The sequence below is a fragment of the Chiloscyllium plagiosum genome, chromosome 7 (genome assembly GCF_004010195.1).
Source record: "Chiloscyllium plagiosum isolate BGI_BamShark_2017 chromosome 7, ASM401019v2, whole genome shotgun sequence".
NCBI lineage: Eukaryota > Metazoa > Chordata > Chondrichthyes > Orectolobiformes > Hemiscylliidae > Chiloscyllium > Chiloscyllium plagiosum.
In genome coordinates, this window is record NC_057716.1 from 27,297,518 (window position 1) to 27,319,793 (window position 22,276).

Below are 22,276 nucleotides of genomic sequence, written 5' to 3' on the forward strand. Positions count from 1 at the left end.
CTGAGGAGTGTGAGACTCTCAGCGATCTTCCTGCCCGGTACAGCACAGGTTTGGTCAGGGTGAATCACCGACCCTAGAGCAGACCTGACCCGGTTGGCGATGACCTTTGACAAGATTTTGTAGTCTGTGTTTAACAGTGAGATCGGTCTCCAATTTCTAATTTCTTCCCTCTCCCCCTTCTGCTTGTAGATGAGGGTGATGATGCCTTTTCTCATGGATTCACTCATGGTACCTGCCCGAAGCATACTGACATACACCTCCAGCAGGTCCTGGCCAATCAAGTCCCAAAGAGCGGAATAGAGCTCGACCGGTAAGCCGTCGCTTCCGGGAGTTTTATTCTTTTCGAAGGACTCGAGGGCCTTGGTCAGCTCGTCCAGAGATAGCGGCTGGTCCAGCCTCTCTCGTGTTCCGTCGTCTAGGACCTCCGTGATAGAGGACAGGAACGACTTGGAGGCCGTGCTGTCAGTCGGCTTCGTGTCATACAGACTGGCATAGAAGGATTTACTGATCCTCATGACGTCAGCCTGAGGTGACGTTATCGAGCCATCTTCTTCCTTCAGGCTGCTGAGCACGGGGCTCTCTTTGTGCACCTTCTGGAAGAAGAAAGGTGAGCACATCTCGTTCTGCTCCACCGAGCGGACCCTGGACCGGAAGATTATCTTGGAGGCCTCCGAGGCAAAGAGCGAGGCTTGCTGGCCCTTCACCTCCTTGAGGTCCTCCGTGACATCGACCCCCAACGTCTGCAGCAGGAGCAGGTTCTGCATACTTTCCTGGAGCTGGGACAGTTTTCCCCGTCTCTCTCTCGCCTCCTGAACACCTTTGAGGATGAAGAACCTCTTGATGTTCCCTTTTACTGTTTCCCACCAGTCTGCTGGAGACTCAAAGAGGGACTTCACGGTTCTCCAACCTGCGTAATCCCTCTTGAGCTCCTCAATGTTTCCCGGGTTCAACAGCTTGGTGTTCAGTTTCCACGTTCCCTTACCAGCCCGCTGCTCGTCCTGTAGGTGACAGTCGGCCAGCAGGAGGCAGTGGTCAGAGAAGAACACCGGCTTGACGTCGGTGGATCTGACCGAGAACGTTCGGGACACAAACAGGTAATCTATCCTTGAGCGGATAGACCCGTCTGCCCGTGACCATGTATATCTACCGCTCGCTCCGTCTGCAGGGGTGCTGAAGACGTCGTGCAGCTTGGCGTCTTTGACCATGTCCATCAGGGCTCTGGACGTGGCGTGAGATTTGCTGTATGTGCTGTGAGTGAATGTCTTGTGGTTCAGTATAGCATCCTTTCCTTTGATCCAGAAGCTCTGGTCTCAAGTTCCATGGTAGACTCAGAGCATTTGTGACTTGGGTCAAAGGTTTGGTAATAAGCTTGCTCATCCTGTCAATACCTGCTGACTAATTTCCCAAAGAGGACAAAGTGTGTGTGAAGAAATAGGACAAATGCATTATTGGGAATGTGGGTGAGAAGTTAAGAGTTTAGAAATAAATAGGGATATCCTCAAGTGCTTTACTGCCAATCCCATAGGTTGAATTCCAATAAGTGATTATTTAATGCATGTTTTTGTTGCATAAATGTTAGCAGACATTGAATAGTATGGAGCTTTTAAAAAAAATTCTAATTGAGAAGGCAGATCAATCCTCAGTGACTCATGTGAAAGATAGTATTTCTGAGCATGCAGAGCTCCCCCAGACCTGCACTAAAACGTTAGCTTAGGTTATGTGCTCAACTGCTGGAGTGGGAATTGAAGCCATAAACCTTTGACTGAGGTGAGTGCAAGCCCTGCTGAGTTACCACTGAAATGGTGTTGCACTTTTTTTTTCATTCATTCTGAGATTAAGATTCATGACCCTTCTCTAGTTTTATCCTTGGAAAGGTGGTGGTGGTTTTATTTCCCTGAACCAATCATCTAATGAAGATGCTCTTGCATTGCTTTAGGGAGAATTTCTGGATTTTTACATAGTGACTACGTGGGGTCATTGCTGCATGTTCAAATCAAGGTAATCTGTGACTTGAAGGGGAATATGGAGGTGACAGATTTCCTATGCATTAACTGACCTGGCCAATCTAGGTGGCGTAGTGCTGGTGATGACCCTTGCTGCAGTGCACCCTGTAGGTAAAACTAAGTGTCTATCCAGCTAGTTGTGTACTGGTGGTATAACTTGTGTAAATATTGTCCAAATTCTGACTTGAGCAGTAAATGGAACTCGAGCACAGTCCTTGTGGCACATCCAGTGTTACCTGCTCCAACTTAAAGTGTACTAACAAGGACCATTTGATGTGCCTGTCAATCTATTATTACTGATATCAGGTGGCTTAGAATTGACTTGAACTCAAACTTCAGGATTGGCTGCAGAAGTCCTGATTTATAGTTACCATCTGAAATAGAGGCAGATTACAGTTTTAAAATCTGTGCCATGTTGTTCTTGGGAGGCCCACTTTTCCATTTGCTGATAAACAGGGACAGCCAGCATGTTTTAAGCACATGCTGTGTGACAAACGTTACACTGAACAATTCGCTAGTATCATGATTCAGAAATACTGGGATGGAGTTTAGAAAAGCGAGAATAAAGGAATTTGTTTGCTGTTCCATGGCAAACGGATTTTAAAAAGAAATGTAACCTTAGCCTTGCACTCTGTCTGCTTCATTAACTGCAATCTTTGGAGTTTTATTCCTGCTCCTAAAAGAAACAAGAACAAGAAAGTGTAGTTTCAAAGTGATCCACAAAAGAAGCAAAGGTGAAGTGAGGGAAAACTTCTTCCCCTCAGTGAGTAGTTAAGTTATGGAATGCACTACCTGGAAGTATGGTGGAGGCAGGTTTGGTTGAGATATTCAAGAGGGCATTAGATTGCTTTTATCCAAATAATGTGTGCAAGGTGAAAAAGCAAGAGATTGAGCATCGTTATCTAGTACCAATGTGCAGGCGGCATGTTGGTCTGAATTGCTGCCTCCTGTGCTGTAACAATTGTGATTTTGTGACCTCTGCACTCCTCTAACTCTAGCATTTTATGTACGGAATGTATATTACCAATGAAAAAATGGTCAATATGTTCTATTGACACATGCACAATTACACCTGTAACATTATGCCAGCATAACTTTAAATCTTAAAACTCGTTTCAAGGTCTGGGAAAACACGGCAACAATTCTAAATAGTCTAACTTCACACGAGTTCCCAGCTTCAATGAACAGGAAGTTGATTTTCTGGTGCAGTGTGACAATACCAATGAGAACAGGCTATTTAAAGTCCCAAAAGCACTGATTTGCAAAGAAATGTAACAGTTGTTTCTGTGTTTTCCTCTATCTTGCAGCTAGTTTAAAATTCATGTAAGAACTTTTTCGTGGGCTGGTTACTTATTTTCTGCTCTGAATGGATTTGGTGCAACAGACAGATGCCACATTCAGTCAGATGCAATTCTTACATTTGTGGACTGAGCACTCCATCTAGCCTTCAATCTAGATCTTGAATTTTGGAAATCCCTCCCCGAGCTGCTGCACCTTGCTCTCCTTTTATAATCCTTAAACTCTACATCTTTGAACTAGTAATCTGTCCAATTATCTCCTGTGAACATTCCTGATGAAGGGCTTATGCCCAGAATGTCAATTCTCCTGCTTCTCCATTGCTGCCTGACTTGCTGTGTTTTTCCAGCACCACAATGTTTGACCCCACTATGTGCCCCTGTTAAAGGTGCTCTGTAAAAGCAAAATTATTGTGCTTGAACGCAACCATAGAATTGGCCATTTGTCCCTATATCTATACATGACCTGTAAATCTCTGACTTGGGTATGGGTGAGAAAGTAAAGTGGATCTTAATGATACTACCTGGCTACAAACAGTTGAACAATGGTTGACTTTAGGGCTAGAAATCCAATGTTTCTTTTGATGCAAGTTCTCTGCATAGTTCATTAATTTTTATAAGCCAGTCCTTGCATAGTAGTAACTTCATTATCTAGTGCTTTTAATGTAGTGATGGGGGTGGAGATAAATATCCCAAGGTATTCACAGAAGGAAAAAATTAATTCAAACTTATAGAAGACTCAAAGGGAATGAGAGAGACAGGTTTGAAAGAAGCAGGTTAGGGAGGCAATGCCAGAGTTTAAAGCTAGGATAAGTGAAGGCAGGCAATACAGTCATTAGTGAGTGAAGATATTGAGAAATGTTCAAGAGTGAGAGAAATGATGAGCTCTTGAAAGGGGGAGCAAAGTCTAGTGGAGATAGGAAGGATTGGAGCACAGGAATTAAAACTTTAAATTGAAAGGAGTGCTGGACAGGGACAGGAGTGGGTCAGCCAAGTCTTGGCAGAATGGGACAATGGTGCAGGTAAAGATTACTGCTTTGCGTAGGTTGGACAATAGTGAGGGTGGGTGAGGAGAGACAGCGACCCAGGAGAGGACTGGAAATGGTCACCTTTTCGTTTGGAGGTGTGAAATGCATTGGCAGTCAAAATAGAAGCATACATTTCAATGTATCTGCAAGGTGTTCTGCTCATGGGATAAAAGTGTACCCACATCCCACTTATAGTGGGAATGGGAGGGGGAAGGAGAAAGGGAGGTTACCAACTCCATCTGGGATCCTATCCCAGGACACTGGGCCTACCACACAGGCCCCATGCACATGTGCTTGAGCTGGACATGACGTGGGAAGTCTCTGACTGGGTTTGACTTGTGTTTTTAAGATGGGACTTGGTTGGAGTGTGTGCGATAACGGTTGTTTGTTTTTGTTTACTCTCCAACCATCCATCTCTCTCCTCCTCCCCCCCCCACCCCGGCCCCCCCACACTCCAGACATGCCTCGAGCTGGAGCGTTACCTTCAGACGGAGCCCAAGAAGCTGGTGGCGGAGCCCTTCCTCGAGGAGCTGGACTGGATGCTGAGCGCCTCGGCTGGAGCAGGCATCGAAGGCGGGGAGGCGGCTCGCCCCGGGCCTGGCGGCCATCTCCCTCTCCTCGGCGAGCTGCCTTCCACCCCCACCTCGTCGCCTCCGCCACCGCCGTTGGAGGAGGAGGAGGAGGAGCTGCACCTGCAGCAGGGTCCAGGGCCGTTCGCCTTCCCGAGCGCGGCCGAAGCCCCGGCGTCCGTTAACGCCGCGCGCCTCAAAGCGGTCACGTCACTGACGCCGCCGTCGTCGCCCGAGCTCGGCCGGCACGCGGTGAAGCCCGCGAGCGGCGTGGCGGAGCTCGAGGCCAACAAGGCCGCTCACCGGAAAGCTGGCCTCGGCCTGCTCAAGGTCATGAGTGAGAACGGACAGGGAGAGCTCGACACCTCGGCCGACAACAAGAAGAGGGTCCATCGCTGCCTGTTCAATGGCTGCCGGAAAGTTTACACCAAGAGCTCGCACTTGAAAGCCCACCAGAGAACGCACACAGGTAGGCCCTGTGGCAGAGGTCTTGTGGAGATAAACCACTCACTTCATCTCTCCCCTAATAGCCAGCAATCTGCTCTGTTTAATCTCTCTCAATATCTAGTTATCTGACAACTCATCCCATGAACCAAGTTAGTGAATTTTAGTTAAATAAAATCACAACACCAGGTTATAGTCCAACAGGTTTAATTGGAAGCACTAGCTTTCAGAGCACTGCTCCTTCATCAGGTGGTTGATGAAAGCTAGTGCTTCCAAATCAACCTGTTGGACTATAACCTGGTGTTGTGTGATTTTTAACTTTGTACACCCCAGTCCACCGCCGGCATCTCCAAATAGTGAATTTTAGTGCCTCTAACTAAGGCACGTCCCTCTTTAGGGTCATGGAGCTGTGCAGGATAAAAACAGACCCTTCAGACCAACTCGTCCACATCACCCAGAAATCCTAAATTAATCTAGTCCCATTTGACCCATAGCCATGTAAAGATTACAGCGGTGCTGGAAAAGCACAGCAGGTCAGGCAGCATCCGAGGAGCAGGAAAATTGACGTTTCGGGCAAAAGCCTGATTCTGATTCTGATTCCTGATGAAGGGCTTTTGCCCGAAATGTCGATTTTCCTTCTCTGGGTGCTGTCTGACCTGTGCTTTTCCAGCACCACTCTAATCTTCAGCATCTGGAGTACCCACTTCTGCCATATTTCCTCTTCTTCCTATACCTATCCAGGTGCTTTTTAAATGTTATGATTTGGAGATGCCGGTGTTGGACTGGGGTGTACAAAATTAAAAATCACACAACACCCCCAGGTTTAATTGGAAGCACACTAACTTTCGGAGCGACACTCCTTCATTAGGTGATAGTGGAGGACTCAATCCTAAAACACAATTTATAGCAAAAATGTACAGTGTGATGTAACTGAAATTATACATTGAAAAATACCTTGATTGTCTGTTTAGTCTTTCATCTGTTTGAATACCTGATGGTTTCACTTCTTTCATGTGTAAATCACAAGACTTGTTTTTTAAAAGTTGCATTCTCAGGTTATCTGTAACAATGGGTAATAGCTAGACAATATGTTGAAGGTGTTAGCCCTGTGTTCTCTGTCAATGTCATGATGTATAGAACATAGAACATAGAACAATACAGCACAGAACAGGCCCTTCGGCCCACGATGTTGTGCCGAACATTTGTCCTAGCTTAAGCACCCATCCATGTACCTATCCAATTGCTGCTTAAAGGTCGCCAATGATTCTGACTCTGCCACTCCCACAGGCAGCGCATTCCATGCCCCCACCACGCTGTGTAAAGAACCCACCCCTGACATCTCCCCTATACCTTCCACCCTTCACCTTAAAAAAGATTGATTCTAATCTAAAAAGTGAGATAACAGTTTTACGTGAATTCATGCAGTTTTTGAGCAAAGTACAATGTAACTGCAAGTACAAATTCACCCCACAAATTATGTGTGCACGTGGGCCTTTGTCTGTTTGTGTGTGTGTGTGTGTGTGTGTGTGTGTGTCAGTCTGGGGAACGTAGCTATCAGCCTCTGCTCGGCCACTTTCCTCTGCTGCCTGTCCCGAAGTCCACCTTGGAGGATGGTCACCCGAAGGGCCGAGGTCTAATGTCCTGGACCGCTGAACCATTCCCCAACTGGGAATGCAAATTTTTAAATAAAAGGTTTTGTGATTTACACATGAAAGAAGTGAAACTATTATGGTATTCAAACTGATGAAAGACTCAACAGGCAATCAAGGTATTTTTCGATGTATAATTTCAGTTGTAAATTTTTGCTATAAATTCTGTGTTAGGATTGTGTCCTCCACTACCACCTGATGAAGGAGCGACGCTCCAAAAGCTAGTGCTTCCAATTAAACCCGTTGGACTATAACCTGGTGTTGTGATTTTTTAACTTTTTAAATGTTGTAATTGTACCAACTCCACCACTTCTGGCAGCTCATTCCATACACTTGACTTAATTTATTATTGTCACATGTACCTAAGTACAGTGGAACTTTGGTTTTGCGTGCAGTACAGGCAGCTCATACAATACAAAGATCAGAGGATGATTGGACAGGACTAGGAATTCACAGGTACTGCTGCAAAGAAGCAAATTCAGTATTAGATTTTAAATTTGAGAGGTTCATTCAGAAGTCTAATAATAGCAGGGAAGCGAGTTGACTTAAGAGAACATTCTTAGTAATTTGAGTGTCTGTGAGAGTGTGTGTGATTGTAAAGGGGTAAGTCAGTGAGAGGATGTATGTGTGAGCGTATGAGAGAGGATCTGCGTGAGTGTATGGGTTTGTAGAAGTGAGTGTCTGTGTGTGTTTATATAGTGCAATGGGGTCACCTGTAGTGTGACATGAACCCAAGGACCGGTTTGAAGCCATCCCCATGGATACTGAACTTGGCTATCAGCCTCTGCTCGGCCACTTTTCGTTGTCCTGAAGTCTGCCTTGGAGGACGGTCACCCGAAGGTCCGAGGTCAAATGTCCTGGACTACTGAAGTATTCTCCAACCCAGAGAATCTGTTTCCATGCTGTGTATCTCTATGACTGGGAAGGAAACACTCTGTCTGTTGTTTGTTGTGCAGTGCCCATTCATTTGTTGCCGTAGCCTCTGCTTGGTCTCACCAATGTACCATGCCTCAGGGCATCCTTGCCGGCAGTGTATGAGGTAGACAACCATTTTACAAACTTAGAATTGAGGTTTAAAAGTGCAGAACGATTGTAAGAAATGTGACAGTAAGATCTCCTGTGCAGAGCTCGCCCTGTGTCAGTGCTGTCCTGAATCCTTATTAAGTTTGAAAAAGAAAATTGTACGTAATACTCAGGTGTAAGCTCACCAAGCCCTGTACTACTGTAGTACTTTACTGGTGTGTTTCAATCCCCTTGTAATAAAGGCCTTGTAATAAAGAGTGGGTGACAGCCTTCACCCACTCATCCCCAACCCCATCAGCAACCAATGAAATAATCAAAAATAAAATCTGAATTTGTTGGGGCACAAATTCCTCAGCAGGTTGGCAGCATCTTGTGGAGAGAAAGCAGAGTTCTCAATTAGGGTCACTGGACCCAAAAAGTTAACTCCTGCTTTCTGTCCACAGGTGCTGCCAGACTTGCGGTGTTTCTCCCCCATAGCAATTTCTCATTTCCAGCATCTGCAGTTCTTTGTTTAATTCATTGGTCGATTCCCTTTATTTTTGCCCTGGGAAGGTGTCGCAGGCACAGCCTTGTTTCATGCCACACCACAAACCAGTTAAGGATGGCACAGGACTGCAGTCACAAATAAACAGTCTGACCAAGATCAGCAAGTTTCTTTCCCTACAGAGCACCAGCGGAACTATTCGGGAGTTAATACCACTTTTTTTGCTTTACTAGGCTTTTGAATTCCAGATTTTATTTTGGGTGAGGGAGAGATATATATACAATGGAAACTGTACATGATGTGATTGTGTAACTTCAGTCCACTCTGTGAACATGTGTAAGCTGTTGCTAATCTGTTTGTAGGGTGTTTTCATGAGAGTTATCTGTAGCAATATATTATGGAACCAACTGGGGTTAAAGCTATTTTAAACCTAGATTGTGCAATGAAGCAGGATTAATTAACAATCTCACAGTAAAAGATCTGCTGGGAAATAGTAACCACATACAGTTAAATTCTGTACCACACTTTAAAGTGGTATAATCCAGTTGCAAACAAGAATCTCAAACATAAATATCATTACGTAGGTATGACAAGAGAATTGTCTAAAGTTCTTTGGGTAAAGAGGCTAAAAGGTTTGGCAGTAACTAAACAGTGGGAAACACTTAATTCAAATTTTTTTGGCAAAATGTATTTTATTGAAAAACAAAATCTCAGCAAGACGGAGTCAGTTGGGATTTACTGAAGTGATTAAGGATAGTATTGATAAAACAAAGCCAGTATAGTGTTGCAAATAATAGCAGACAGTCTGTGGATTGGGACTGTTGTAGAAACTAGCAGAAAGCTACCTAAAAGTTGTTTAAAAAGTGGAAAAAATAGAACATAAGTAAATTAGCGAGAAGTTTTAATAAAACTTGTAAAGAGCACCTGCAATTCTTTAAAAAGGAGCAGTGTAGCTAAAGTAAGTGTTGGGACCTGAGAAGCGCAGGGAAAGAAATTGTCACCAGGAATTGGGAAATTGCAGTAAAAGATCTTAAAGTGCATACCAGAGATGAAGGAAAACCTAGTGGCTGAAAAAAACAAGTGAAGTTAGGACACTTGTTAGCAGCAAAAATAAAGTCCTGGAGAAACTTGAACTTTCAGGGCAGGTGATGGTCTGTTATCACTGGACTATTAATCCAGAGACCAGATAGTGTTCTGGGATCCTGAGTTCACATCTGGGCAGATGGTGAAATTTGAATTCAATAAGAAGTTAGGACTCTAATGATGACCATGAAACCATTGTCGATTGTTGGAAAAACCTATGTGGTTCACTAATTTCCTTAAAGGAGGGAAGCTGCCATCTTGGTTTTCAGATCCATAACGATGTGGTTGATCCTTAACTGCTCTCTGGGGTGGGCAATAAGTGCTGGCTTAGCTACTGACACACACATCCCTAAAATGAGTATTTTAAAAAAAATTCAATTTGGCTGTCTGTACGTGGTGGCTCGTGATTTAAGTATTTTTTGCTTCAGTGAGGAGACTAAGACATTGTAAATGCAGGCAGCATTGCAAACTGAGAGGATGCAAGCTGCAGAGAGATATTGACATAAGGTAAGTGGACATCAAAATGGCAGATGGATTATAACGTTTTCAGTTTGGTCATAAACGTTGAAAAGGAGATTTTATTTTAAACTTGAAGACATCAAACATCAACATGTACAAATTTTAAGATTGTGGGGTGTACTTTCACAAGGATCATAAAGTAAGTATGTAGGTACAGCAAGCGATTAGGAAGCAAAATGGCAGGTTGTCCTTTATTGCAAAGAGATTCAAATGCAGGAGTAAAGTACTGTTGCTGTAGTAGTACAGAGCTTTGATGAGATTACAATTAAGGACTATATTTAGTTTTCTTTTCCAAATTTCAAGGGGGATATGCTTTAGTTGGAGGCACAACAGCAAAATGCGTTAAATTGGTTTGAGGGGTGAGTTGTCAGATGATGAGAGTCTGAGTAAAATGGGTCTATACACTCTGGACTTAGAAGAATGAAAAGCAATCATCTTGAAATGGAGAAGTCTCTGAAGAGCTTGACCGGGTACACACCTAGGAGGTTGTCTCCCCACCCCACACACTGGCTGGCCAATTTGGAACATAAGAGCATAATCTTAGAATAAAGGGATTCACCTTTTTAAACTTGAATAAAAATTTCTTTTTATTCACAGGCTTGTGAATCTTTGGAATTCTCTTTGTTCCATCATTGAATCTGTTTACAGTCATAGTGAAGGAATTGGGATATAGTTATAAATCAGGGTGATGTGTGCGTCGGTGGGGAGCTTGTAAATGGAGGTATGCCAATGTGTCTGCTACCTTTTGTCCTTCTTAGGTGGGAGAACTGGCAAGAACCAAGAGAAATTACTTAAAATGTGCAGAAGCTCACCCAATGATAACAATTCCATGGTAATGGAATAAGATATTTCTTAGTATAAAAGTGAAAGATGGATTTAACATTTTACTTTGACTATGAATGGAACGGTGGTAGAAAGTTGATTCAAGAGATCTCTTCTATTCTCTATTTCTGTTTTTGTTCCCCAGCCCTGATCCTTTGAATTCTATCCTTAAACCTTTCCATCTCTCTCAAGAACAGTCTTAAAATCTGCCTCTTTGACCAAACTTTTGATCATCAGTCCTACTATCTTCTTCTGTGACTTGAAACCAAACTTTGTTTGATACCGCTGCTATGAAACTCAGGAGAATAGTTTACTACATTAAAAGTGCTTTTGAAATTTACAAACTCTGGAGACTGATGGATTTAAGATTGGAAAAAATGTCCAATTAGCAAGTGAAAAGATGCCGTGGTACTAAAAGCACTTGACTAACCAGTATCATTGGAGGCATTTTGTGCTCGAAATCTATCAAATGGATTACATCCCCACTTCATCACATCTTTAGCACAACAGGAAACACACTTCTCAGATATATTTTACTCTATCCTTGAGGTAGATGTTTACTTTTCCCAATATGAGTTAAAGATGATTCTTACCTCCAAAGAGTAAATTCTTCATTCTTTTCCTTTCTTATTCTGGTAACCTCGAGTGGCAAGCAGCGAGAATACTAGTTTGACAGTATGAAGGCAGAGCTTTCTAAAGTAAACTGCCAAATTAGGTTAACAGTTAGGCCAGCAGATATGCAGTGGCAGGCATTTAAGAAGCTATTTCAGAGCACTCAGAAAAGAGACAAACCCTTAGGAAGGAAAGACTTCAGGGATGGACACTGCACCTGTGATTAAGTAAGGAAGTTAAAGATAGTATCCAACTGAAAGAAAAATGTACAGTTCTGCAAGTCTTGTGTGGCAAAAGACATAGAACAGCAAAGAAAGACAGCAACATTGGGAAGGAAGAACAAACTGGGTATATGAGAAAGATAGCAAGAAATGTCAAAACGAATAGTAAAGGTTTCTATAGATAGTTTTAAAAAGAAAAGAGGCAGAAAGTGTTGGTTCTCTAAGAGAATGAATCTGAGGCAATAATTAACAGGAAATGAGATAGCAGATGAACTGAACAAGTATTTTGCATCAGTCTTTGCTGTAGAGACTACAAGTAGTAACTCAGAAATAATTTTGAATTGGAAGGTGAAAGAGAGGGAGAATTTAAAACACTTATAATCACAGGGCAAAAAGGTATTGAGAAAATTATTAGGTCTAAAAGCAGACATCATTCCAGGGTTTTAACAGAAATGGCAGCTAGTATAATAGATACATTGGTTTAATTTTCCAAAATTTCATAATATCTAAAATATCCTATCAGATTGGAAAATGATGAAAGTAACTTCTCTTTTCAAGGGAACCAGAATTACAGACCAGCTGGTCAACCATCTGTCATCAGGAAAATGCTGGAACCTGTTATTATGGAGTTAATAGGTCATTTAAATCGCAATGTAAGTCAGGCAGAGTTGTCATGATGGTGTGAAAGGAAAATAATGTTTGAATAATTTAATGGATTTATGAGGAAGTATGGATAAAGGGAAACCTGTGGATGTGCTATGTTTAGCTTTCCAGAAGACAATCATTAATCCATGCTAGTACTTTGCGTCCTATTCTATATACTTAAATGTTTCTAACCGGAGGGTTAGGGGGATAAGTGGAGGCATTTAAGAAGGCATGCGGCCTAATTGCCTTTATTAGCCAAGGCATTGAGTATAAGAACAAAGAAATAATGCTAAAACTCAGTACAACTCTAATTAGGCCACAGCTAGAGTATTGAATGCATTTTTGAACACGAGACTATTGGAAGAATATAATTGTCTTTGAGAGGGAACAAAGGAATGTACAAGGATGTTGCCAGGACTGGAGAATTTTAGCTCTGAAGAAAGATCGTTTGGCTGGAGTTATTCTTGGATTAGAGGAGGGTTTCATAATTAGTTTCATAAAATTATGAAGGAGCCTACTCAATCTATCGTTTGTGGAGAGGCCAATAACTAGGGTCATAAATTTTAAACTAAAAGGCATGATGTTTATAAAAGAGTTTAGAAGAAATGTCTTCCACTCAAGAGGGTGGTGGGGATGTGGAAATCATTGCCTTGAAAGAATGGCAGAGGCAGAAGCTCTCATTGAATTGTCTGTTCTCAGTATGCTCAGTGTAAAGTGAGTTTTGGGTAGGCGTACAGCTTTGAGATTTAAATAAATACTGTCTCCCAGATCAATTGCTTATGACTTGACCATGTTTGTTGTGGCACTCAACTGAAATATGTCCACCCTGGCAGTACAGGGTTCCAGTTCTGAGAATTTTGTTCATGGGGAGAAAACTTTTTACTTTGTACCCTACTCTGCCATACTTGACTTGGGAATAATTAAGCCTAGTGCTACGAGCTGCAGTTGGATCTTTCTATTAAATCTGATTCACTGCACACAACCAGGCCGTTTGGTCTGTGTGGATGTTTCTGCGCCTTCTATCCTCACTGTCCTTTCTCCCATAAGTGTTTTAGCTTTCGCTGTGTTGAACACCTTATTGACTTGATTAGATGGCAACTTCTGCATTACACTCTCAGCAAATTGCTCGCTGAAAGCATTGCTTTGAGCAGAAAAAAATTGAGTGGTAGAAAAACATTAAAATGGGAAGACTGATGTAGAAATAATGCAGAGCAGAGAAAATCATTTAAATTTCAGGCCAAGATGTACAAACCGGTGTAAGTTTAATGAGAGCATTTCTGAATAGGTCTTAATAAATATCTCAACCTGTCAATCTGAACATTCCTTATACCTGTCTCTGATCTGCTTGAGGAAGTTCACTCTTTTTGTTTTCAAGTTGAGCCTTTTGAAAATTTTCAATTTCAGTCGATTTTTGAGGGATGAGAAGAGGTTGTTGAGACAAAATGAGATATCAGACTGGTACAGTGTTTTGGAGTTAAGGCACATGATTGGCACAAGGAATGTAGATCTATGCTCTGCATCCAACATGTTCAGTTGCCTCTAAAAGACCATCGAGTCATTCAACTTTGAAACAGACCCTTCAGCCCAACTTGTACATACCGACCAGGTTTCTTAAATTGAACTAGTCCCATTTGCCTGTGTTTGGTCCATATCCCTCTAAACCTTTCCTAACCGTGTACCTGCCCAAATGCCTTGTAAATGTTGTAATTGTACCTGCCTCTACCACTTTCTCTGGAAGCTCGTTCCATACATGTGCCACTCTCGGTCTGAACAAGTTGCCCCTCAGGTTCCTTTTTAAATCTTCCTCCTCCCACCTTAAACCTATGCCCTCCAATTTTTGACTCCCTTATATTAGGGAAAAGACCTTGGCTATTCACCTTATCCATGTCCCCTCATGATTTTATAAATCTCTATGGTCACCCCTCACCCCCCTCCTCTCCAGAGGAAATAAAATGCCTCCACCTGTCCAATCTGCTCTTAGAAATCTTCTAGTTTCAGTAACATCCTTGTAAATCTTTTTTCCACTCATTACAGTTTAATAACATCCTTCTTGTTGCACCAATTTAAAACGGAGCTGAGGTTTTGACCCTGATGTCCAGTCTAGCTAGCATTTATCTGAAAAAGTGACTGCATTTTGAATCAATCTCTCTGTCTGTCTCTGTCTGTCTCTGTCTGTCTGTCTCTCTCCCTGTAAACTTTTTTTTTTGATTTGACAGTGGAGTAGGTGGCTATTTCCGCAGCTGCAGATGTGAATCCAGGATAGTGTACTACGTCATCAGTGCCAAGGTCAACAGTTGACAGTCATGGTCCACATCATTGTGAACAACATAGGTAAACAAACAGGGATATGGTCTTGCAGTCCGATATAACGGGTTGAGTAGAAAATTAGTATACAGAACCTCAGGGTAGTCAGTTTTAGATTATTCATAAATGCCATGCATGAGTAAGTATTGAACTAGGAGGATAAAACAGATGGATGCATGGTTGGAAAGTTGGAGCTGGAATGAGGATTTTAGATTTTTGGGACATCAGATTGGTTCAGGGAGAGACGTGACTATACAGACTGGATATTTTTTTATCTGACCAGAATTGGAATGGAATTTTCTTTTGCTAATGCTAGTGGGGCAGCTTTAAGCTAACTCCGCATGGTATGGGAACCAGGAACTGATTATTGAAGAGGAATGCTAGGATGTACAGAGGACAAGGAGAAATAGGTAGTATCAGAATTGGCAATATGAATTATTATGTGGTGTCAGAGTAAGGGAGAACAATTTAAATTTTACCCAGAGTCATTGTGAATGCACAGAACATAGATAATAAGGTTAAAGAATTACAGGTGAAGTTTGCACATGGAAATGTGATATTGAGGCTATATGAGGTCTAGCTCAAAAGGGCAGGACTGGGTATTTAATGTTCCCAGATTCAAGGTGTTCAAGAAATATTAGAAAGGAAGGAAAAGGAGAGAGAAGTATTGTTGATAAAGGAGAGGATTAAAGTACTGTGGTTAGCACTGCTGCCTCACAGCGCCAGAGACCCGGGTTCAATTCCCGCCTCAGGCGACTGACTGTGTGGAGTTTGCACGTTCTCCCCGTGTCTGCGTGGGTTTCCTCCGGGTGCTCCGGTTTCCTCCCACAGACCAAAGATGTGCAGGGTCAGGTGAATTGGCCATGCTAAATTGCCCGTAGTGTTAGGTAAGGGGTACATGTAGGGGTATGGGTGGGTTGCGCTTCGGCGGGGCAGTGTGGACTTGTTGGGCCGAAGGGCCTGTTTCCACACTGTGAGTAATCTAATCTAATCTACTGGAGAAATTGGATATCCCAGAGGGATCAAGGGCAGGATCTATTTAGTTGGACCTAAGATACACAAAAAGGTTTACTTGCATAGCTTGGTGTAGTCTACAGCCACTCAACTTGTGGGAAAGATTTAGAGGAACAAATCTGAAAAGAAGTTAGTGAGGTGCAAACATTAGCATAATTATAATGGGAAACTTTAATTATTGGAATGTAGATTGTGATAGTATTGATGTAAAGGACATAAAGACAAGAGTCCTTAGAGGATGTCGAGAAAAACTTTCTACAGTAGCAGGTTTCCAGTCTTAACAAGAAAAGAGCCCCAGCTGGCCCTTGTTTTTGGGAATGAGGTGGGCCAAGGGTCAGGTAATTATTTAAAGACAGTGATTACTGTATCATTAGTTTTCAAATGATAAGGATTATGAATAATCTAAAGTGAGAATATTTGACTAGGAATAATGAATCAACTTCACTGGGGTGAGTGGGGATCTGGATAAATAAATTGGAAGGAAAGATTGACTAGAACAATAGTAGCTGATCAGTGAGCTACCTTCAAAGTAGTAATAGTTTTGGTGCAGCTGAAAATGTGTTGCTGAAAAAGCGCAGCAGGTGAGGCAGCATCCAAGGAGCAGGAGAATCGACGTTTCGGGCATAAGCCCTTTTTCAGGAATGAGGAAAGTGTGTCCAGCAGGCTAAGATAAAAGGTACCTTTTATCTTAGCCTGCTGGACACACTTTCCTCATTCCTGAAAAAGGGCTTATGCCCGAAACGTCGATTCTCCTGCTTCTTGGATGCTGCCTCACTTGCTGCGCTTTTCCAGCAACACATTTTCAGCTCTGATCTCCAGCATCTGCAGTCCTCACTTTCTCCTCGATAGTTTTGGTGTAGTCAGGGCATATTTGTTCAAAGAGAAAGGAGGGGAAACAAATTCAGGGCCCTCTAGGTAACAAAAGACTTTGAAATTAAGATAAAGATGAGAATGTATGCTTATGACTGTAGAAAATACAGTTGAGAGCCAGACTGAATATAGAAAGTTTGGAGGGGTAGTGGTGCAGCAAATAGGAAAAGGAAAGAGGAATTATGAAAAGAGACTCTCAGCCAACATTAAATCTCAACTTCTGTTGCATAAAAATGGTAAAAAGGATGGCAAAAGGAGAAATAGGGCCAATTAGGAACTGTAAGAGGAATTTGATCATGGAAATAGGGGTCATAGCTAAAATATTAATACTTTGCATCAATCTTTATCAAAGGTGATGATCGTACCATGCTGCGGTGACAGAGAAAGTAATTCAGTCCCTAGAAAATTTAAAATTGAGATATGGGATAGTCTTGTCACATCTCCAGTTCTGCTATTTTATATTTTTGTTCTATCAAGCCCTCAGAAAAGTTTAAATCTTTATCAAAGTACGTAAAGTCTCAATCTATCTGTCAGATAGACCAAGGCCAATAGGAAATACGGATCAGGTTTCTGCACTTAACCAGAACTATTATTTATTACAAATATGTACATTAACATAGTTCATAGCTGTTTACCTTAGTCTACTAATTAAAACTCTCACCCCTCCTATACCCACATGCACATAGACAAAAATAAATGTTATGGATGGAGGGAAGCAGTTCAATGGCCCAGTTCACAAAGTTTGCTGAGATAATCCTTTTGTTTGCCGTGCTTTCTGATTTTCAATCTCTCTTCTCCAGTTTCTTTTTATCATACAGGATGCCTGCAAAGTCTCTTATTGATTCAAGGCCACAGCTTAAAGAACCAGTGAAAGAATATAAACTGGCTTTCTTCAGGTTTTGGGTATCTTACTAGAAAGTAAGATGCATCATCTGCCCTTCATCAGTCCAAAGGTTACTGCCAGTATCCTTCACAGCCAAAAGCTGTTCAGCAACCCAAAGATTATTCAAGTAGTTGTCAGGCTAATTCCCTTTGGAGTCGTCAACTGGTCGCAACTTCACAATGAATTAGCAAACTCTTACTGGCTAATTCTCACTTTGTGCACTTCCCTGGCTCTGGCTCGTCTACAAACGGCTTCACTCATTACTTGAACGAAGCAAAAATGTAAACATGACTTATAAAGAGTAACCTGATTTTTAAAAGTACAGCAATTCCTCCTTTAAACCTTGATTTTAAATCAATGCTTTATCCATTTTAACTCACAATCAAAACATAGATAAATAAAGAGACAGTCTTTACACTGTCTGTCAGTTCTTGAAGTTGGCAAGGCTCCTGAACCAGACAAGATGCATCCAAGCATACTGAGGGAAGTGAGACTGGAAATTGCAGATGCACTGGTAATAATTTCTAAGTCTTAGCGTGGGAGAGGTAGGAGACAGTAGAGGGAGCAATCAATTAGGCATACAGTATTCTAAATAGGGCGTAGAGACAAAAGCAAGGAGGTTTTAAAGGATATGTATAGTACAATCTTCATCCTCAAATGAAGTATTGCGTACAGTTCTGGACGCCTCACTTTAGGAAGGATGTGAATGCAGCAAGTGTGGAAAAGAAGTCCACAAGAATTGTCTCAGGAGTGAGGAACTTCAGTTGTGATGATATTTAGGAGAAGTTCTGATTGTTTTCCTGGGAGAGGAGAAGGTTGAGAGAGGTCAGATAGTATGTTTATCATCTAGAGAGTTCTGGACGGAATGGAGAGAGAGAAACTACTCCTACTGCTGAAAGGATCGAGAATGAAACGACACAAGTTTCAGTGGTTGGCAGTATGACTTGAGGAAAACTTTATCGCACAGTAATAGGTTAAGGCCTGGAATGTGTTACCTGAGTGTACGATGAGGGCATTTTATTTGAGAGTTAGACTTTTTTCTGAAAGGAACAGTGTGCAGTTTCTGGGAAAAGTTAGGAGAAAGGCACTAAGTGAATTGCTCGTTTGGTGAGCTAGCAAGGACATGATGGGCCGACTGGCTTCCTCCGGTGCTGTAACAATTTTATATTTAGCTCATTCAGACTTTCCAAATATTTTGGATGGATAATGATGTTGCTGAATGCAAGCAAATGAAGGGGTGTCTTGATATACAAATGAGTATCTCTTTTATTAATACAACATATTACGCTGAGCAATATTTGGTGGTGCCCAACCTCTGAGCTAGTGGCATTTGTGAAGTGAGGTTATGAGATCCTCCCAAACCTGGTACATTGGAGGATGGGAACTCCCATTGCCTTTTAGACTAATTATCTAGCAAAATAGTCAACCGTGTCTTAAATAGAATTTGTTTATCAATTGGTGGGGGGAAATAGTGAGGAAAGAGAGCAGTATGAGACTCATACAGTTGGGAAAAGGAGTAAGTCAAACAGTCAGGACAAGTAGGAACGAAGCAGAGAACAAAGTAGGACTGATAAATTAAACTGCGTTTCTTTCAATGCAAGAGGCCTAATAGGTAAGGCAGATGAAGGGAAGGCATGGCTGGGAACCTGGGACTAGGATGTCATAGCAATTACAGAGACTTGGCTCAAGGATGTATAGGACTGGCAGCTTAATGTTCCAGCTGTGGATGCTATAGAAATGATAGAAAGGGGAGCAAGAGAGGAGGGGGAATGGTGTTTTTCATTAAGGATAACATTGCTGGACTTAACTTCCCTGGGTGTATTCCCAGGAATATCATATTTGCGTGGAACTGAGAAATAAGAAAGGGATGATCACCTTTTTGGGATTGTACTATAGACGCCACAGGAGTCAGCAGGAAATTGAGAAACAAGTTTGTAAGGAGATTTCAGTTATCTGTAAGAATAACAATAGGGTGGTTATGGTAGGAATTTTAATTTTCCAAACATAGACTTGAACTGCCATAGTGTTAAGAGCTTGGGTGAAGAGGAATTTAAGTGTGCATGAGAAAATCTTCTGATTCAGTATGTGGATGTGCCTACTAGAGAAGGTGCAAAACCTGACTTACTGTTGGGAAATAACATTAGGGCAGGTGACAGGTGTCAGTGGGGGAGCACTTTGGGGCCAGTGATCGATTAGTTTTAAAATAGTGATGGAAAATGAAAGACTGGACTGAAAAGTTTCTGTTCAAAATGTTTTAGGACTATTACTTGAATTGTAAGAAATTGCAGCACGCTGCTATGCACAGGGACTTGGGTGTCATTGTGCCTGAATCAGAGGTTGGTCTGCAGGTGCAACAGGTAACTAAGGCGGAAAATGGAATTTTGACCTTCATTGCTAGAGGGGTTGGGTTTAAAAGCAGAAAGGTTATGTTGCAGCTGTATAGGGTGTTGGTGAGGCCACACCTGGAGTACTGCTTGCAGTTTTCGTCTCCTTACTCAAGAAATAGGTGTACTGGCTCCAGAAGGTGTGCAGAGGATGTTCAGTAGGTTGATTCTGGAGTTGAGAGGGTTGGCTTGTGAGGAGAGACTGAGTAGACTGAGATTATATTCATTGGAATTCAGAAGAATGAGGGGGGATCTTATAGAAGCATATAAAATTATGAAGGGACTGGATAAGATAGAAGTAGAGAGGATGTTTCCACTAGTAGGTGAAACTAGGACAAGAGGGCGTAGCCTCACAATTAGGGGGAGCAGATTTAGGACTGAATTAAGAAGGATTTAGTGTCTATGGAATTCCCAGCCCAGTGAAGTGGTTGAGGCTTCCTCAATAAATGTTTTTAAAGCTAAGATAACATTTTGAATGGTAAAGCAATTAAGGGTTATGGTGAGAGGGTGGTAAGTGGAGCTGAGGCAATGAAAAGATCAGCCATGAGCTTATTGAATGGCCAAGCAGGCGGGAAGGGAGAGATGGCCTACTCCTGCTCCTAGTTATGTCAATTGGAGGAAGGCCAATTTTGATGGTATGAGGCAAGAACTTACAAAAGTTTCATGGATGTGAAGGTTTGCAGATAAGGGGATGGCTGGAAAATAGGAAACCTTCAAAAATTAGATAAATGGGAGGTGCTGCATTTTGGAAAGGCAAATCAGAGCAGGATGTATATATTTAACGGTAAGGTCCTGGGGAGTGTTGCTGAACAAAGAGCCCTTGGAGTGTAGGTTCATAGTTCCCTGAAAGTGGAGTCACAGGTAAACAGAACAGTGAAAGAGGTGTTTGGTATGCTTGCACTTATTGGTCAGTGCATTGAATTTACGAGTTGGGACCGTACAGGACAATGGTTCGGCCACTTTTGGAGTATTGCATGCAATTCTGGTCTCCCTGTTATAAGAAGGCTGTTTGTTTAACTTGAAAGAGTTCAGGAAAGATTTACAAGGGTGTTGCCATGGTTGGAAGGTTTGAGCTATAGGGAAAGGCTGAATTGAATCATAGAATCCCTACAGTGTGGGAACAGGCCATTTGGTTAAACAAGTCTACACCGACCCTCATAGTGTCCCACCCAGACCCAACCCTCTACCCTATTACTCTGTTTGCCCTGACTAATGCACCTAGCCTACATGTCCCGAAACACTAGGCAATTTAGCATGGCCAAATCCTATAACCTGCGCATCTTTGAGCTGAGAGGAAACTGGAGCACCCGGAGGAACCCCACGCAGACACGGGGAGAATGTGCAGACTCCACACAGACCGTCGTCTGAGGCTGGAATTTAATCCAGGTCCCTGGCACTCAGAGACAGTAGTGCTAACTATTGAGCCACTGTGCTGTCTGCTTATGAATGGTGATCATACTTATCATAATTTCTTTTGCTTGAGCCTCACAAGTAGAAACCTGTTCTTCACATTTATCAAATAAGTTGGAGCTATTTTCCCCAGCTGGGATTTTGGAGGCTGAGAGGTGACCTTAGAGGTTTATAATATCATCAGGAGTATGAATAGGATACATAGTCAAGGTCTTTTCCCAAGAATGGGGGAGTCCAAAACTAGAAGGTTTAAGGTGGGAGAGGAAAGATATAAAAGGGACCTAAGGAGCAACGTTTTCATGCGGAGCTGGTGCGTTATGGAATGAGCTGCCAGAGGAATTGGTGGAGTTGGTACAATTACAACATATAAAATGTATTTGGATTGGTATATGAATGGGGAGAGTTTAGAGGGATATGAACCGAGATGGGGCTAGATTTATATGGTATTTGGTTGATACGGGCGAGTTGGACTGAAGGGTCTGTTTCCATGCTGTATATCTTTATGACTCTAAGCTGTTTATCGCATGGTACGTAGAGCTTACCAGTTAAGGTGCTCATTGAAGTAAAACGATTGCTATGGAAGGCCAGTAGGTCTGGCAGCATCTTTGGGAGAAAGCAGAGCTAACATTTGGAGCCTTGTGAACCTTTCATTATTTCTGACAGCTCTGCTTTCTTCCCACGGATGCTGCCAGACCTGCTGACTTAGTCCAGCAATGTCTGTTTTTGTTTGATATCTCCGAAGTTTTTGCTTTATTTAAGATGTTCATCCAACTGCCTTGGGTGAAGATTGTACATGATGTGGAGAGGATGGCTGCTGAAAGAACTTTGCCTGCAATGGAAAATGAAAGCTTCTTTCCTGTTTCATTTGCAGATATCATTTTGTATACAGGATGCTAATCTGCCTTGGTCACCTGTAGCTCATGCTTTGTTGTTTTCTCAAATTCAGTGCTGATTGAAAACTCATTTGGGTCCTAACAGCATGACATCTAATTATCAGATCAGATTGAGGATATT

General features: G+C 42.3%; 1 protein-coding gene across 1 annotated transcript in view; it reads left to right on the top strand.

Moving 5' to 3' along the window:
• Positions 1-22,276, top strand: part of LOC122551431 (Krueppel-like factor 7) — a 79,527-nt gene that overhangs the window by 45,424 nt on the left and 11,827 nt on the right. Inside the window, exon 2 of the mRNA XM_043693329.1 lies at positions 4,785-5,364. Coding sequence (XP_043549264.1) covers positions 4,785-5,364 — 580 coding nt within the window. The remainder of the gene's footprint in view (positions 1-4,784; positions 5,365-22,276) is intronic.